Source organism: Dama dama, chromosome 1 (genome assembly GCF_033118175.1).
Source record: "Dama dama isolate Ldn47 chromosome 1, ASM3311817v1, whole genome shotgun sequence".
Lineage (NCBI taxonomy): Eukaryota > Metazoa > Chordata > Mammalia > Artiodactyla > Cervidae > Dama > Dama dama.
Genome location: NC_083681.1, coordinates 35,939,553 through 35,952,700, shown reverse-complemented (window position 1 = coordinate 35,952,700; position 13,148 = coordinate 35,939,553). Strand labels below are relative to the sequence as shown.

Here is a 13,148-nt window from a genome sequence, read left to right as displayed (position 1 = left end):
AGATATATTCATCAGGGTTCCAGTCCTCTGTTTTAAAATTCAGCATGGAAGCCCAGTGGTCCTCAAAGATCAGCTCCAGCTGCACCCTCAGGCCACGCTCTTCCCATCTGACAACACTAACAAGTTTCTTCGCCATAGGCAACACAGCCATACCCACTTCAAAGAGGCTGAATTTCAGCCTGGGGTTGGGGAAGAGGCTCTATCATAAATCCTCAAAGTTTCTTCACTATCCACTGTTCCTCAACCTGTACTTGATGACTGCTTCTTTGCACCTAGCACCTGTTACTTCTGGACCTCTTAGAGCAAGGCTGGCACTGTTTTAAGATCTGAGGGCAAATGTTTTAGGTTTTGTAGGCCAAATAGTCTGTCACAATTCAACTCTGCATGTAAATAGACATAACTAATATATAAATTGAGGCCCTGGTGGTTCAGACAGTAAAGCATCTGCCTACAATATGGGAGACCTGGGTTCAATCCCTGGGTCGGGAAGATCTCCTTGAGAAGGAAATGGCAACTCACTCCAGTATTCTTCCCTGGAAAATCCCATGGACTGAGAAGCCTGGTAGGCTACAGTCCATGGTGTCGCAAGGAGTCGGACACAACTGAGCGACTTCACACTTTCACTTTCTAATATATAAATTAATGAGCATGGCTGTGTTCCAATAAAACTTTATTTATAAAACTGGGTTACTGGCCAGATTTGGCATTAATACGCAACTCCTGTTTTAGCCCTCTTTTATCCCTTATAGTAATTAACTATCGTTTACTAATTAACAATTCTTTAAGTTTCCCTGTTCAAAAATCTACCATAGTTTCTGTTGCCTGTCTTGGCCCCTGACTGACTGATCTGCCTTGCTACTGGCATGTGGTTATTTCCTCTACTATCTGCCTTATTTTTGCTCTGGACATTTATCTGACTTTCTATCCTATACCCTAAAAGAAGCCTCAGTTAACTGTCCATGTGGCAAATTCACAACATTTTCAACCCCCAAACTGTGTGCCCTATCAGAATCTTAACAACAATATCATATTCTGATCACAGTCTCCTTTGCTTCCAGCCCACACACTCTCATTCTGACTAAATCTATTCTCTGAGCTCAGAGACTTCTCTACTTCTTCTACCAGGCAGCAGGTACATCTACAGAATAGCTCACAATCCTAAGGATCCAATCATCTCAGATTTCAGCAGGCATCTGCATGCCACTTAACATTCCTTTTACAAGCCCTTGGTCAGCTCTATTTCCTATTTTCCTTAGAGTATGAAGCTAAACCATTATTCCTTACCTCAAAACATCTAGCTTCATTTTAATGAAATAAATTAACGTCTTATCCCTAGAAAACTAAGACCAGGAAGAATCAAAACTTTTGCAACTTCCTGATCTCTCCCATAAACCTGCCTAAAGAAAAATTAAGGCATACATCTATACAGACTTACACATGAATTTTTATAGCAGCATTATTCACAATAATCAAAAACTGCAAATAGGAACTTCCCGGGTAGTACAGTGGATAAGAATCTGCCTGCCAATGCAGGGTACACGAGTTCATCTTCCTGGTCCGGGAAGATTCCATATGTCGCAGAGCAACTAAGCTAGTATGCCACAGCTACTGAAGCCCCTGTGCCTAGATCCTGTACCCCAAAACAAGAGAAGCCGCTGCAATGAGAAGCCCAAACACCCGAACTAGAGAGTAGCCCCCACTCACCACAACTAGAGAAAGCCCAAGCAAAGCAACCAAAAATTAAATAAACAGTTTAAAAAAATAAAAGCAAAAAGTACAAACAGTTAAAAATGTCAGTTACTGGGTGACTAGATAAATAAAACATGGTATAGCCCAACAACAGGATTCAGAAATAAAACAAAACAATGGGTACACACAACGCGAACAAAGCTTTAGACAGTATGGCATGTATAAAACAGTTAGCTAGTGGGAAGCTGCTGTATAAAGCAGGAAGTTGGCTTGGTGCTCCGTGAGGACCTAGGTGGGCAGGATGGAGGGGGAAGGAGGCGCGTGAGGAAGAGGATATATGTATGCTTTCAGCTGATTCACACTGTGGTACAGCAGAAACTAACACATTATAAAGCAATTATCCTCCAATTTTAAAAAGACACTATGATACGTAAAGGAAATCAGATATAAAGGATTACACAGGGTATGATTCCATTTACAGGAAATTTCCATTAAAGGCAAATCTATTGAGATAGGAACCAGATTAGTAGTTGTCTGGGGCTGAGGATGGGAATGGGAGAATGAGTGGAAAGTAGTACATGGAAACTTATGTTCTAAAACTCCACTGTAAGGACAATTATACAACTCTATTCATTTGCTAAAATAATCATTGAATTGTACACATTAAATGGATAAATTTTATGATCCATAAATTGTGCCTCAATAAAACTATACAAAATATGGGGAATAGATATGATAGAGAGTTGCTATTTCCAATTAGAGGGTCAGTGAAGAGCTCTCTGATTAGACATTAGAGCACAGACCCTAAGGAACCGAAAGAGTAAGTGACCCAAGCATTTGGAGAAAGAGCATTAAAAAAAGGAACAAGTACAAGGGTCCCAGTTGGGAAGCATACCTGCATGTCAACTAGAACAAAGGAAGAAAAGAGACTTTTCTGGTGGTCCAGCAGCTAAGACATCACACTCCAACGCAGGGATGCAGGGTCGCAGGGTCATTTCCTGCGAGGGAACTAGATCCTGCCTGCCTCAACTAAAAAACATGCAATATGCTGCAACTAAGATCTGGTGCAGCCAAATAAATAAAATATATTTTAAAAAAAAACACTATTTAGGGTATTCCAGGTGACACAGGTTTGATCCCCAGATTGCGAAGATTCCCTGGAGGAGGAAATGGCAACCCCACCCCAGTTTAAAAAAGAAACACATACACACACACATACACACACTTAAAGAAAGCGGTAGGAAGCCATCAGAGAGGTCAGAATCTGTAGGGCTTTGAAGTCATAATTAAGGACTCAAATTTCACTGAGATGGCACACAGGATATTAAGCAGAATAGTGGCATGATTTAATATTCTTAAGGGTTTATAAAGTTGATTAATCTTTTCAAACAACCATTTTTTGGCTTTGATTTTCTCTCATTTTCATTTGCTTTCTGTGCTTATATTCATTTTTAAAAATAGTTTTTTTATTTTGGAACAATTTTAGATTTACAAGAATAGTAGAGTTCTCATTCAACATTAAAGGAAACTGGTTAAGTAACTTCTTATATAACTATGTTAAATTTGTCAAAACTAAGACATTAACACTTACTACATTATTATTACCTAAACTGCAGACTTTATTCAGATTTTACCAGTGTTTCCAAATGTATTTTTCCTCTTCCATGAAACAATCCAGGATACCACACTGCATTTAGTGATTTGTTTTTAAAATATAATTTTGATTGCCTATTGAAGACAGGCTATAGAAGGACAGGTAGAAGCTGGACGACCAGTAGGCAACTGCTGTTAACTCTTGTAGTTGACTAGGACTATAGCTCTGGTAGTGGAGTTGTCACATTCTGAATGTATTTCTGAGGTAAAGTTGACAGAAATGGAACTGCATGTGAGATATGAAATATCCTTTTCTTGAGAAATCAAAAATGACTCCAAAGTTTTGGCCTGAGCAAATGGAAGGACAGAGTTGCCATTTTATTAAGAAGGGGAAGACTGACAAACAGATATGAAGGATAGCATAAAAACACAGTTTTATACATCTTAAATTTGAGATGTTAGACATTTATATAAAAAGTTAAGTATCAGACATATGAATCTGAAGTGATGATCAACATAGGTAGGGTATTTAAGTGTTAGTTGCTCAGTCATGTCTGACTCTTTCTGACCCCATGGACTGTAGCCTGCCAGGCTCCTCTGTCCATGGGATTCTCCAGTCAAGAATACTGGAGAGGGTAGTCAGTCCTTCCTCCAAGAGATCTTCTCAACCCAGGGATCAAACCCAGGTCTCCTGCATTCTAGGTGGATTCTGAGCCACTAGGGAAGCCCCTAGGGTATTTAGAGACGAGATGAAAAAAGATCACCTACAGTGGGAATACAGAGAGAAGAAAAGAGGTCCTAGAACTGAGCACCCCAGACATTCTAATGTTTAGAGGTCAGGAAGATAAGGAGATCACACGGAGCTCCAAAGCCACAAGTATGAGTGAAAACAGAGCAGACACTGGAAGTAGGAGAACCAAGAATGTGATATCCCAGAAGCCATATGAGCATTTCAAGAAGGAAGAAACCATCAACTCTAATACTATAGCAAAGTAGAGAAAAAGAGACTAAGAACTTATTACTGGAACTGTGACCCTTGAAGTCCTTGATGATCTTAAGTGCAGTTTCAGAGAACTGTTGAGAATGAAAGCTTGACTGGAGTGGGTACACAAGAAAATGAGAAGAGAGGAAGTGTAAGGAGAAAAAACAGATTAACTTTCAAGAGGTTTGCTAAGTTGGGTGGCTGCTACAGAGGAATTTGGACTTCTGGTTTTCTTCTATTTTCTTCTTGTTTTCTTCAGACTTAAATTGAAGAAAGTAGGGAAAATCATTAGACCATTCAGGTATGACCTAAATCAAATCCCTCATGATTAAACAGTGGAAGTAAGAATAGATTCAAGGGACTAGATCTGATAGAGTGCCCGATGAACTATGGACAGAGGTTAGTGACACTGTACAGGAGACAGGGATTAAGATCATCCCCATGGAAAAGAAATGCAAAAGAGCAAAATGGCTGATTGAGGAGGCCTTACAAATAGCTGTGAAAAGAAGAGAAGTGAAAAGCAAAGGAGAAAAGGAAAGATATTCCCATCTGAATGCAGAGTTCCAAAGAACAGCAAGGAGAGATAAAAAAGCCTTCCTCAGCGATCAGTGCAAAGAAATAGAAGAAAACAACAGAATGGGAAAGACTAGAGATCTCGTCAAGAAAATTAGAGATACCAAGGGAACATTTCATGCAAAGATGGGCTCGATAAAGGACAGAAATGGTATGGACCTAACAGAAGCAGAAGATATTAAGAAGAGGTGGCAAGAATACACAGAAGAACTGTACAAAAAAAGATCTTCACGACCCAGATAATCACGATGGTGTGATCACTCACCTAGAGCCAGACATCCTGGAATGTGAAGTCAAGCAGGCCTTAGAAAGCATCACTACAAACAAAGCTAGTGGAGGTGATGGAATTCCAGTGGAGCTATTTCAAATCCTGAAAGATGATGCTGTGAAAGTGCTGCACTCAATATGCCAGCAAATTTGGAAAACATAGCAGTGGCCACAGGACTGGAAAAGGTCAGTTTACATTCCAATCCCAAAGAAAGGCAATGCCAAAGAATGCTCGAACTACCACACAATTGCACTCATCTCACACGCTATTTGTAATGCTCAAAATTCTCCAAGCCAGGCTTCAGCAATACGTGAACTGTGAACTTCCAGATGTTCAAGCTGGTTTTAGAAAAGGCAGAGGAACCAGAGGTCAAATTGATCAAACATCTGCTGGATCATCAAAAAAGCAAGAGAGTTCCAGAAAACCATCTATTTCTGCTTTATTAACTATGCCAAAGCCTTTGACTGTGTGGATCACAATAAACTGGAAAATTCTTAAAGAGATGAGAATACCAGACCATCTGACCTGTCTCTTGAGAAACCTGTATGCAGGTCAGGAAGCAACAGTTACAACTGAACATGGAACAACAGACTGGTTCCAAACAGGAAAAGGAGTACGTCAAGGCTGTATATTGTCACCCTGCTTATTTAACTTACATTCAGAGTACATCATGAGAAACGCTGGGCTGCAAGAAGCACAAGCTGGAATCAAGACTGCCAGGAGAAATATCAATAACCTCAGATATGCAGACCACCCTTACGGCAGAAAGTGAAGAGGAACTAAACAGCCTCTTGATGAAAGTGAAGGAGGAGAGTGAAAAAGCTGACTTAAAGCTCAACATTCAGAAAACTAAGATCATGGCATCTGGTCCCATCACTTCATGGGGAATAGAAGGGGAAACAGTGTAAACAGTGTCAGACTTTATTTTTTGGGGCTCCAAAATCACTGCAGATGGTGATTGCAGCCATGAAATTAAAAGATGCTTACTCCTTGGAAGGAAAGTTATGACCAACCTAGACAGCATATTTAAAAGCAGAGACATTACTTTGCCAACAAAGGTCCATCTAGTCAAGGCTATGGTTTTTCCAGTGGTCAAGCATGGATGTGAGAGTTGGACTGTGAAGAAAGCTGAGTGCCAAAGAATTGATGCTTTTGAACTGTGGTGTTGGAGAAGACTCTTGAGAGTCCCTTGGACTGCAAGGAGATCCAACCAGTCCATCCTAAAGGAGATCAGTCCTAGGTGTTCATTGGAAGGACTGATATTGAAGCTGAAACTCTAATACTTTGGCCACATCATGCGAAGAGTTGACTCACTGGAAAAGACTCTAATGCTGGGAAGGTTTGGGGGCAGGAGGAGAAGGGAATGACAGAGGATGAGATGGCTGGATGGCATCACCAACTCCATGGACATGAGTTTGGATCGACTCCGGGAGTTGGTGATGGACAGGGAAGCCTGGTGTGCTGCGATTCATGGGGTCGCAAGAGTCGGACACAACTGAGCAACTGAAGTGAACTGTTTTCTTCTAAGATGGAAGATACACCGATGGCTCTGTCATTAAACGTTTTTTGCTCTAACTGCAATGGTTTTCTTGGTGATCTCATCCAGTTTTAGGACTGCAAAATATTTATAGTCTGATGATTCCCCAGTTTATTATCGGCAGCCTGGATCTCCTACATTAAATTCCAGATCCATATCCATCTATCTACTCAATATCACTATTTGGATGAATAACAGTCATCTCAAACACAGTGTCCAAACCGAGTTCAGATGTTCCCCATAAACCTGCCTCTCTGTTTTCTACCTCTCACTAAAGGCAACTTCAAACTTCCAATCTGCTCAGGTAGAAAATACTGAAGTTATGCATCTCTCCCTCTCTCATGTTCCACATCCAATCTATTGGTAAATCTTCCTAGCATTAACTTTTCATCACTTTTACTATCACTCTGGTCTAAGCCATCATTCTCTCTCCTCATTGATTTGTTTCTACTCTTACCCCTCTGCTCATTCTAGTCTAGCCTGGGAGACCTTCTATATACCAGGCATACCCCTTCACCAGATAACCAAGTAGCTTCTTCCTCTCTTCTCCAGTAATTTACTCAAATTCATTTTCTCACTGAGCCCTTCTCTGATTATCTTATTTGAAACTGCAACATTATCCTCCCCCTTTATTTTTCTCTAATAGCACTTACCTTAGCCTTGCCAGTTTATTATTAAACTTCTGTTTCCTCTAACTAGAATGCAAATTCTCTAAAGGGCAAGGATTACAGTTTCTTTTGTCCACTGTTTTATGCTCAACACCTACAACAGTGACTTGAGAGAAAATTCAGTAAATATCTATTAAATAAATTGATGTAATTATATACTGATCAAAAATATATACTAGTAGTTAGAAATCTGGAAGTCATCCTACACTATTTCTTCTTCACTTATACCTCATTATCTATCAAAATCTAGCCAATTTTAATTCCTAAATATCATTAATCAGTCCCTTCTCTTTACTGTCATCATACTCATTATATATTATCTGCTGTTGTTGTTTAGTCGCTAAGTCGTGTCCAACTCCTTTGTGACCCCATGGACTATAGCCCACCAGGTTCCTCTGTCCATAGGATGTCTCAAGCAAGAATACTGGAGTGGGTTGCCATTTCCTTCTCCAGAGGATCTTCCTGACCCACGGACTGAATCTACATCTCCTGAATTGGCAGGTGGACTCTTTACCACTGAGCCACCAGGAAAGCCTTTTACCTAGACCACTATAAAAAGTCTTGCCTAAGTAGTCTCCCTGAGACCAATCCTGGCAACCCTAAATTTAACTTCGTTTAGGCAGAGGGACTTCAAAGTTCAAGATTAAACAAGTCAACCACTCTACCCCACTCCACTTCCTACCCTCAGCTTAAAACACCTTAAATGATTACAGAGGGGCAAGCAAACATTTCCTATAAAATGAAAACAGTAACTTGTTTAGGCTTTGCAGGCCAATGGTCTCTGTCCCAACTACTCAACTTTAGTATTAAAGCACAAATGCAGTCATAGAAAACATATAAACAAATGGATGTGGCTGTGCCCCCGCCAAATTTTTATTTACAAGAATTGGAAGTGGACTGTACATGGCCCCCTCATCTGGAAGATAAAGTAAAACATAATATGGATTATAGGTGGTAATTTATCTTGGCCTATCTCCAATGTCATCTTTCAATTTTCACGTCACACTCCATATCAGGTAAGTGCTTATGCTCCCCATATGTATCATACCTACATACTTTTGTTCACACACCCTTTCCAACTATCTTCTAGCTAACTCATACCATATAAGTCTTGGCAACATCCCTTCTTCGAGGCCTCTTCCTTGAACTCTCAAGATGACTGGAGAAGTGCCCTTGTTTGATCTCTCAAAAAACCTCAATGCATACTCCTATTCTACATTTACTATATTGAAATTCTATTTAAGTCTCTGTTTAGTTCCTGGTAGGTCATTCCTGATAGTTCCTGGTAGTTCCTCAGGTCATTCATTTTCATAATCCCAGCATCTAGCAAGCATTCAATAAATGCTTTTTGAATTGAACTGAAGGTTCCTCTCAGTAATAAAGCTGAAGTAACCCAAGCACTAAACTTCTATTAATATGTTGGATCAGAAAACAAGTTCTCAAATAGCAACATCAAGAATATAGTTTAAATAGTCCTTCTAAAATATTTAATCCAATTTCAACACTAATATTTAAGAGAATACAGAGAAAAGAATCTTTAAACCATCATGCCAAAATATGAATTAGAACTTACTTCAATTTGAAGAGCCAGCTCCACTTGATTGTGATACAAATCTAAAAGTTCTTCAACAGGATGTCTAAAATGAAGAACAGTTATTGTGGCTGAAAGATACTATATACAAGAATGATTGTTTTATTTACCAAAATAAATGCATTCACATCCAAAAGTAAAGTGTGAAAATCTGAAATTAATGTTTTAAATGCCACACCTCGTCATGACTTCTTTATAAGGTTTTTCTATTTGATGCAGGTGTTTGTTTAAATCCACAGGTGTTTCATCATCTTCCGCCTAAATAAACATATACAGACAAACATTTATCAAATAATGAAATCCATTAGTCTTTCTATTGCCAAGTTAAACAGGGTTAAGCATATGATAAACTCTTGAAAAGAAAGTGATTTTTCAGAACTGAGGCTTTAAATATTTATAATTGACTCAGAAAAGTGACCGTCTTCTAAAAAACCTGTTTTTTAAATGGAAAAAACATACATACTTTGAAGTTTAGTTTCTGATATGTAAATATTTTTCAAAGGAAAACCACTTCTGTTCTAGAGAGAGAGAATGGAGAGCTAAAAACACTTTTAAAGATGGCTGACAGCCAAATGAAGGTGAGGTGGGAACCAGATGAGAAGAGATCATCTGAATTTCTGCATTATATCTTCTAATGATAATCAAATTTCCTTCTACCTCACCCTCAGTAAGTGAGGTTCTGGTCTTTTCAATCATAACCCTTACTATGCAAACTCAAGAACATCGCTCCTTAGGAAACTGAAAGAGTAGTTACTAATGATATGATAAAATGCACTGAATTTTGTGAAACAGTTTTCAACCAAATGAAATAAACTCTACCTAAATAGGAGCAAAACCGAGGAAAAGAAAGAAAAGAGAAAGCAGAAATGACAGATATTTTTCTTCCCCAAATTCTACCAAATGAAGAAAGATTATCTCTCTTTACATATTAAAATTCATCAAGAAATAAAATGGCCAAAATTCTTATATTCTATTTTGCTTTAACCTCAAAATAAAGTACTATACTTTTAGAACAGAGAATTAGTTTTCATGTGGTGAAAAATAATGTATTTTCCTCAGTTTGGTGCAAATGTCAGTATGTATCTTTTTCTCCTCCAAACCATATTTAGCATTCAAAATCTTTCTTCCTCAGTTCTCCTTGACTGATGCTGATGTTTTCATTGTGTAAGTTGTGTAAAACTATTACAAGTCAAATTCTTCCAGTTTGATTTTTACACATGCCTCCAGCTCTGAGTATTATGTTATCTAAACCTTCATGATTGAAAGTTTCCCCCATCTGCTATAAAGACTTCCATAGGGGACAGAGAGTTCCTCACTCGCAGTCAAACCCAAACCTCTTAAAGAAGGTACAAATTGCAAACTGGCTGATTAACAAAGTTATTCAGATTCAACCAAATGCAATTCAGTATAGGGTACACACTTACTGTTCGGGCCAGATTCTGACACATTGCGCTGAAGGTCAAAAGTTGTAGTTTAATCTCTGTGTCCCATTTTCGACAGTTTTGAATATGTTCATGACTTCCAAGACAATGATTACTGTTAAAATATATTAGTTATTCATCAACATTATTCTCCTCAAATTAGAAATAATAGACGGAGAGTAAATATAAACTGTTTATGCATCAGAAATTGAAGAGGATGACAAATAAAGATTTTTAAACTAAATATGAGCATTTAAATAGAGGAATAATTCTACATGAGAAGAGTTAAAGCAAAGAAGAAAGAAGATGAAGACAAAGAAGGGAAAAAAACAGGGACAGAGAATTTCTGGTAGGTTCAAAAAAAGATTCAAATAATGATATTTTCAGGCAGCTAAAAGGAAATCACAGCGAAACATTGCGGCTAAACACTACATGCCACAAAAGGAAAATGGAGTTCATCATGAAGTAACTATTGCCTCTCTGCAGAAAGAAAAAAAATTAAATTCATCTGTCAACCAATTACCCACCATTCTTCCCATCTAAGACTATCAGCTTCTTAAGGGCAACATCATGTCAGATAATGCATATCTCAATATAAGTTAATTGACCCAATAAATCAATTCACTGGAACCCAATATGGCTTTAGACTATAAATTTAACTTGAAATTTTTTTAATCTAACCCACTAAAATGAAATTTCCAAAAATGTTGCTCAGTAATTAAATGAAAACACTTACTTCTGTAGCACTTCCTCTTGACCACAAACTTTCAGAACATAGCTGCCAACATCTACTTGATTCAAGTCATCATGTACCCAACAAAGGGCTTGCATTATAATGATTTCTACAGTAGAACTCACTGTAAAAGAGTTAGTCATTATTTTCATTTTACTCATTTAACTCTAAGTATATACCTATTCAGACTATTTCTCACAGTCTAAAACAGCACTGTATAAGAGAAATATAATGCAGGTCACATATATTATTTAAAATTTTCTAGTGTCACATTGAAGAAAGTAAAAAGAAACAGAGGAAGCTAATTTTAATAATATGTTTTATTTAAATTAATATATTTAAAATATCATTTCAATATATAGCAACTGCTATTTAAAATTTACTAATAGGATATCTTACATTCTCTTTTCAATCTAAGTCTTTGAAATCCAGTGCATATTTTACACTTATAGAACATCTCAATCTATATTAGCCATATTTCAAGTAATCCCACATGTGGCTGGTGGTTACTGTATTAAGACTGGGCAGATCTAAGCTAAGAAACCACCTCTGTTTTACAGACTCCTCCAAAGAGGATAACATTTAGAAGTATCTAGCAAGCAATTATTTAAACCAAATTACAAGGAAAAAGAATCACCATTTTAAACAGCTGACATTTGCCTGGTAAATTTTCCAATAAAGAATAAAAATATAGCAAGTAGGACGTATTATTTAATTACCATACTTGGCAATAGCTGGATACCAAGATTACAAACCATTACAAACAAAGTAACCTATTTTTATTTTATACTTAGAGCTCTTATTTTAGAAGACAATGACTATATTCAAAATTCATGAAAATCAACAGCTTGACAGAAAAGGCCATAAAACCTCTATCTAATACAATAGCTACATTTCTGAACACATTTATATGTATCATAACAGTTATCATTTAAACAAACAAAGCACTTCTACCATAATATGGTTACATTTCTTAACAGAGATGTACATTATAAATGTGCACATTTATAGAGCCAAACAATAAGCATTTGATATATTTTTTAAATGAATCAAATTTTGATATATCAAGTAAAACTTTGATACAAATTAAAACACTTGCTCTCAAGGCTTATCAATGCTTATTTCAATCAAGAAGTTATGGACCATTATTTCCTTCAATTTTAGTACTAATTCTTACTGAATACTTTAATGATTCCCTAAGCCAAAATTTAAGGGATGTTTAAAAAGAATAAGTCTTAAGAATATAAGGAATAAGAACATAATTAGCCTTTCTAGCTAATGCTTTCAGGTTTTGGCCAAGAGCCACTGATTAACCAAGATACTCAATACTTTTCAAAGAAATATGTAGTTATAAAGGTAAACTTTCTCACTAATCCATACCAAAAAACTATCCATATGAATGCCAATTTCTGGAAAAGGATAACTAATGCATATTAAGTATTTTACCACACACACACACAAACATTAAAAAAAAATACCTAATGATAAAAGAGTCACTTTATTAAAAGAATAACATTAACATATTAAACATTTTCTTACTAATCAGAGCAAAGCAAGATGGTTAGGGAACTATAAACCTACCATCACATGTAAAGGTAACTGGTAGCTGAAATCCTTCAATTTCAATGGAGACCTTCACGCTAGCATTTTCTCCACATATGTTTCTTTGCACTGTGACTGGACTTAACAAATAGCCCCGATTTGTGCAGTGATTGGTATATGGAAAGTTGGTCTTCAATCTAGTCACAAAAAAAGAAGAAATTAAATTCTCTTTTGAAAGCTGCATTTGAGAGCCCTGAATAAGGCTTTGCATGCTTACAGCCATTCAGTTCTGTGTTTTTGTCCAATTCTAGAGCAGCTCAGGAGAAACGCAATGAATGGACTCCTGTCTGCCTTTTAAATGAAAGGAATCCAAGAAAAGAGATTAAGTAATTCCAGGATAGCTGTGATAATGGTATCAACATTAACCAAGCACACACTGGATACAAAACATTAAATGAGTTTCTCTGCTTCTGATTTTTTGTTAAGCAGTGTAATTTCACAAAATGATACGTTTTTAATGAACCATGATATAAGTGATAGACCTAAACTGT

At 37.1% G+C, this 13,148-nt stretch overlaps 1 protein-coding gene across 1 annotated transcript in view; it reads right to left on the bottom strand.

Moving 5' to 3' along the window:
* The window catches only part of PIK3C2A (phosphatidylinositol-4-phosphate 3-kinase catalytic subunit type 2 alpha), a 105,388-nt gene that overhangs the window by 39,938 nt on the left and 52,302 nt on the right, over positions 1–13,148 (bottom strand). Inside the window, exons 4-8 of the mRNA XM_061146702.1 lie at positions 12,637–12,794; positions 11,059–11,179; positions 10,326–10,437; positions 9,080–9,159; positions 8,884–8,947 (exon numbers count right to left, since the gene is read on the bottom strand). Of these exons, the coding sequence (XP_061002685.1) occupies positions 8,884–8,947; positions 9,080–9,159; positions 10,326–10,437; positions 11,059–11,179; positions 12,637–12,794 (535 nt within the window). The remainder of the gene's footprint in view (positions 1–8,883; positions 8,948–9,079; positions 9,160–10,325; positions 10,438–11,058; positions 11,180–12,636; positions 12,795–13,148) is intronic.